The sequence below is a fragment of the Eptesicus fuscus genome, chromosome 15, assembly GCF_027574615.1.
Source record: "Eptesicus fuscus isolate TK198812 chromosome 15, DD_ASM_mEF_20220401, whole genome shotgun sequence".
NCBI lineage: Eukaryota > Metazoa > Chordata > Mammalia > Chiroptera > Vespertilionidae > Eptesicus > Eptesicus fuscus.
In genome coordinates, this window is record NC_072487.1 from 77337845 (window position 1) to 77343380 (window position 5536).

The 5536-nt window shown below is 65.0% G+C and overlaps 1 protein-coding gene across 1 annotated transcript; it reads right to left on the reverse strand.

Annotated features, from left to right (window-relative positions):
* Nucleotides 1–1971: 1971 nt before the first annotated feature.
* FAM163B (family with sequence similarity 163 member B) lies at nucleotides 1972–3081 on the reverse strand. The gene is made up of 2 exons (XM_054727778.1): nucleotides 2989–3081; nucleotides 1972–2376 (listed from the first exon to the last, which is right to left on the reverse strand). The coding sequence occupies exons 1-2, from the start codon at nucleotides 3079–3081 to the stop codon at nucleotides 1972–1974; spliced, it is 498 nt and encodes a 165-aa protein (XP_054583753.1).
* Between the last annotated feature and the right edge of the window lie 2455 nt (nucleotides 3082–5536).

Sequence of the window (5536 nt, forward strand, 5' to 3'; positions counted from 1 at the left end):
GAGGGGTGCTCCCGCGGACCCCACAGCGCGGCTGAGGGCGCACACGGTGGTGCTTCTCATTCCAAACCTCCGAGGCCACAGGGCAGACAGCAGCGGAGGACGGGAAAGGGGACAGACAGCCACAGGAAGCGCCCCTCCCGGCCCCGCCCCTCCCCAACGCATCGGAAACAAGGGTGTGGGGCTCCACAAAGGGAGGGATGTGGGGGGCCCCTGGGAAGTCTGGTGGGTCTGAACTGAGGCAGGAGGAGAAAGGAAGAAGAGGGGAAATCGAGAATGCTAAAAATAGCCTGGCCTGGCCCGTGTGGCTCAGCGGTTGAGCATCGACCTATGAACCAGGAGGTCAGGTTCGATTCCCGGTCAGGGCACAGGCCCGGGTTGCGTGCAGGAGGCAGCCGATCCATCATTCTCTCTCATCATGGATGTTTCTCTCCCTCTCCCTTCCTCTCTGAAATCAATAAAAATATATTTAAAAACAAAAAACAAGGCAGTCTTCGCTAACTCCGCACCCGCCCGTTCCGGCCGTCTCCACGCAGCACTCCCGAGTACCAGCTGCTCGGACTGCGTGGCTCAGGGATGGTCACTGCCTGCAGAGGCTGGTCTTGTAGGAAGGCCAGAGGGGGGTCTCGGTCCATCCTCGTGGGTAGACGGGGCCGCCCCACCCTGGGGTTCCAGGGGCAGAGAGCCCTGGGGGGCAGGGAGGCATGCTTGGAGGGGAGACGCTGCCTGTGCTGGGTGAGGAGCTGCGTCCGCCTGGCGGGCGCCCCGGGATTGGGGCGTTTCCCCAGGGTGGCCCTGGGCATCGCTTCCCCGGCCGGGGAGAGGGAGCTGAGGGGGGCTCCGGGGAGACGCCTTCACACAGGCCGGGCCGGGTGGCTGGGCCGGCCTGGCTCCCAGCTCCTCCGGAGAAACGGGGCGGGGAGAGGCGGTCTGTCTCCCCGGGACTGCGGCTTGAAGGGCTCCCGGAGGCTGAGGCCCAGGACGGGGTGGGGGGTGGGGGGGCCTGTCTCGGGTCTCATGGGGAGTCAGTGGGTCTCACGGCTCTGCCCACCCCCCACGTCGGGTCTGAGGAGCGGGCTGTGCTTGAGGGAGGACACTCCCGAAGCAGGTGGGTGGGACAGAGCCTCTTCTCTCACTTTCTTCAAAAAGCCGGTTGGTGCCCGGGGCGTGCTCAGTGGCTGAGTGTCGACCTCTGAACCAGGAGGTCAGGGTTCGGTTCCCGGTCAGGGCACAGGCCCGGGTTGTGGGCTCGATCCCCAGTGTGGGGCGTACAGGAGGCAGCCGATCCATGATTCTCTCTCATTATTAATGTTTCTCTCTCTCTCCCCCTCTCCCTTCCTCTCTGAAATCATTAAAAATATATTATTTTTTTAAAAAGCCAGAGGGGACTGCATCCCTGAGGCCGGCCGGCCCTGAGACTGCCCTGCTAGGGTCCGCAGCAAGAGCCGCTGAGCTGGTGTCGGCCGCCTGGCACCTGAAGCCAGGGGCGTGGGGGAGGGGAGGCGCCCGCCCCCTCTGGTTGGAGGGCGAGGAGAGTTGGTCCAGAATCGCCGGGAAGGGTGGCGGCAGGCGGCAGGGCCCGAGTTGCCGCGGCTGCCCCATCCGGACGAGGCAGGTAGACTGAGGCCGAGGGGGAGTGACAGGGCCCGCCAGGAGGCGGCCGGGCTGAGAGGGAGGCCACGTCCCGTGACACCTGAGGCTGTGGCTCACCTGGGCATCACGCCCGCCCCCTCCAGCCCCGGCCTCGCCCCCGGGCCCTGCCGGCCGCCGCCGGCCTTGTCCCTGCACTGAGCCCAGAGCCCCCTGCGGGTGGGGCCCCTCGCTGGCAGGGATGCGAGGAAGGCTGGGCCGGGCCGGGGGCCAGGCGGGCGGGCCGTGGGGACCCCTCCATGGTCTCGGGGCCTGCGGGGTAGGCAGGGGCCTGGAGGGATGGGGCGTGGGGGGGTGGGGGGTGGAGGGACGGGGAGGGGGCGCTCAGACGTCGGTGCTGATGCTGCGGCTCCGGGCGAAGGCCTCCCGCATGGCCGAGAGGCGGTTGGGGTTGAGCGGCTGCAGGCCCCCGAAGGCGGCGGGCGGCAGCTCCATGTCCTCCTGGCTGAGGGCCCGGTAGGCCACGCGCTCGCCGCCGTTGCGCACGCCCTCGTCCTCGGGCTCCTGCAGGAAGAAGGCGGGCGGCTCGAAGTGGGAGCAGCTGCGGCAGAGGGCGCGGGCCTGCGGGGACTTCTGGCCGAAGGCGGCGGCGGCGGCGGCGGGGTAGAGCGCGGGCCCGTTGGTCAGCACCAGGTTGCGGTTGGAGTGCAGCGGGGGCAGGCCCGGGTGCGGGTCGAAGTCCGGCTCCTCCTCGTCCTCCTCAGACCCCTCCTTCTTGCAGCAGTAGTACTGCGGGCAGAGGGGCTGTGAGCGCGGGGCCCGCCCGCCGCCCGCCTCTCCCCGCACAGGGCAGGGGCCAGGCTGGGAGGGCCCTGACCCCGGTCCCCACCCCCCTGCTGAGCTCTGCACTGAGGGTTCGCTCCGTTCATCGGCACAGCCACCGGAGCAGTGCAGTTACCACCCCCACGGTGCAGGTGGGGAAACCGAGGCACAGGGGGCTGGCCTCGGCCTAGTTCGTGCGCACCAGGTTGTGCCGCCCTGGCCCGCACCTGGCTTCCCCTCCTCCCGGAGAAAGATGCACTCTCCTGCCCCCCCCCCCCCCCCGCCCCCGACTGCCCCGAGGGTGGGTGGGGAAGGGAGAGCAGGGCCCCAGTGCTCCCCTGCCCTCCCGGCTGGCTGTGTGCCGTGGGCTAAGCCCCTCCCCTCCCTGAGCCTGTGTGTGTGGGAAGCCCTGCGCAGCCGCGGTCACCCCCGAGGCAGAGGCAGGGCAGGGCTGTCTGCTTTGCACTTTGTTCGAGACCTGACTCTTCCCCCTTCCTGGGCCCCGGCATTTGTGGGGGCTCCCACCCCTGCAGGGCCACCCTCGGGGCTCCCCCAGCCCCGCCCCCAGCCCCCCAGTACCTGCAGCCGGCAGTAGCACAGAACCGCGATGATGCACAGCAGAATCACAGTCGCCAAGATGCCCCCGGTGATGACCACGGTCCCGGCTGTCATCCGCGCCCTTCTCCATCAACAGCCTGCAGCACACACAACCGCCCACACCGGGGAGCGGGAGGTCAGATCCCCAGGGCGTGCACGCGCGGCAGGGGCGGCCAGGCCCGGCCTCCGCTCCAGCCCCGGGTCCCACACCTGCGGGAGGGGATGCCGCCCAGCCCGGCTCCTGGGGTTGGGCCCACCGTGTCCCCTGCATTTTAGCGCTCGCCCTCCCGCTCTCGCTCACAGTGGACGGCGCCCTTCCAGCCGGGCTGCGCGGGCGCGTGCGTGTTCACATGGACCCGGACGCGGCCCAGCTGAGCACATGGCTTTAAAGCGGCCCGTTCACCACCGAGGCCTCCCTTGCTCCGTAGTGCTGTGTGTTCTGCCACGTGCCTGCCCCGCTGGGCCACGTAACCGACCCCTCTTCTTCACGACTCTTCACTGTGATAAAGGGCACGTCACATAAAACGTGCCGCCTTCGCCAGCTGTGAGCTCAGGGCTGTGGGTGCAGCCACTTTCCAGAACCTTCTCCCTCAAAACCAAACCCATCCCTTTTTGATCGTTAGGTTTACACTCAGAAAATATTCCAAGCCCATGTTTGAAGAAGCATTTTTTTTTTTTTTTTGGTAGCTCCTTGGTTGCCTCCTGAATGGGACCCAGTCACTGGGGATGGAACCTGCAATCCAGGCACCTGCCCTTGACCGGGAATCGAACCCGAGACCCTTCGGTGTGCAGGCCGACGCTCTATCCACTGAGCCACACCAGCCAGGGCGGGAATATTTTTTAAAACTGTATCTTAGGAAGAGAAAAGTAAGACATGAGTCATACGGGTGTTTCCACTTAACACGGGAGCACGCAGGGTTTCCGCCTGTTGGCGTGGATGTCCCTGTGACTTTCAGCAACAATCGTCTTTCCTAAGGACACACACCTCCTTGCGTATTTGCAGTTTCCCGTTTCATCTACCTATGTAAAAGCCTAAGCGACTGTCGCAACCGAAACAACTGAACGGGACGACCCAACAGGCTGCGTGGGGCGACCAGGCCGGCAGGGGGGTTAGTGAGGGGCGACCAAACGACTGAGCAGCAGGCTGAGTGGGGCGACCAGGTCAGCAGGGGGGTCAGTTAGGAGTGACCAGGCCAGCAGGGGGGCCAGTGAGGGGCGACCAGGCTGGCGGTGGGGGGAGTTAGGGGCGACCAGGCCGGCAGGGGGGCAGTTGGGGATGACCAGGCCATCGTGGGGGGGGGCAGTTAGGGGCAACCAGGCAGGCAGGCAGGTGAGCGATTAGGAGGCAGCAGTCCAGGATTGTGAGAGGGATGTCCGACTGCCGGTTTAGACCCAATCCCACAGGCAGTCGGACATCCCCCGAGGGGTCCCGGATTGGAGAGGGTGCAGGCTGGGCTGAGGGGACCCCCTAACCCCGTGCACGAATTTTGTGCACCGGGCCTCTAGTAGAATAACCAAAACCCCGCGGCCAGACCAGCGTGCGTGCTGACGAGTCGGCTGAGTGGAGCTGGATATTTACTTGCGTTTGGAGGCTGCTGTTCTTGCCCCTGAGGGATGGGGAGTAAGCGTTACCCCAAGTCACTGACATAGTTCTTACGAGTGTGCTCCCACCAACGCGGCGCCTCCTCCCTGTCACTCCGCGGAGCGCTCTCCTCCGAACACCGGTTCGTTTTTTATTTTTCGTCGTAGAAACACCTGATTCCAGAGTCAGGACCACAGCCAGCTGCGTTCCGGCGGGTCTTGCTCCCAAACCTGCCCCCGGCCCCTCCCGGCCCCAGCTCGGCCCAGAGGATGATTTTACTTGATTCTGGGTTGGCCCTTCCATTGCTTCTTTCTAAAAATATAGGAAAATTGCCCGGCCGACGTGGCTCAGTGGTTGAGCGTCGACCTATGAACCAGGAGGTCACGGTTCAATTCCCAGTCAGAGCACAGGCCTGGGTTGCAGGCTCCATCCCCAGTGGGGCCGTGCAGGAGGCAGCCGAGCGATGATTCTCTCTCATCATTGAAGTTTCTATCTCTCTCTTTCTCTGAAATCAATAAACATGTACTTTGAAAATATAGGAAAATGCATATTTCCTTCCCCCTTTTAAGCAAAAGCAGCATTCCATATGAACCCTCCGTGGGGCCCCTCCCTCACCTGCTGGTCTGTCCCGGAGCGACCACTTCTCCCTGGACACTCGGGTCTCCCCGGGGTCCCTTCCCACAGCTGCCACGCGCGGGGAGCCTGCCCCCGGCCAGGCCCCACGGCGGGCAGCCCTGTGACTCCCCACTTTGGGTGATCACAGGAATGTGCAATGAAGAGCTTCGTGGCTGCACGCGGGTAAGGTTTGGAGAGACCCTGCCAAGGACTGGCTGGAACCCGGCCGAGTTTCCCTCTCCCGGGAATGTGTGAGGATCACTGACAGACGGGTTTGCGTTCAGAGAGTCCTGTCTGGGCGGTGGGTGGGGAGGGAGGGAGGGGCTGAGCCCC

Excerpts from the sequence above, each read along its gene's own strand:
- FAM163B (XM_054727778.1), bottom strand. The coding sequence starts at position 3,081 with ATGACAGCCGGGACCGTGGTCATCACCGGGGGCATCTTGGCGACTGTG. Across the intron at positions 2,377-2,988 it reads TGTGCTACTGCCGGCTGCAG|TACTACTGCTGCAAGAAGGA; the intron begins GTACTGGGGGGC and ends CTCTGCCCGCAG.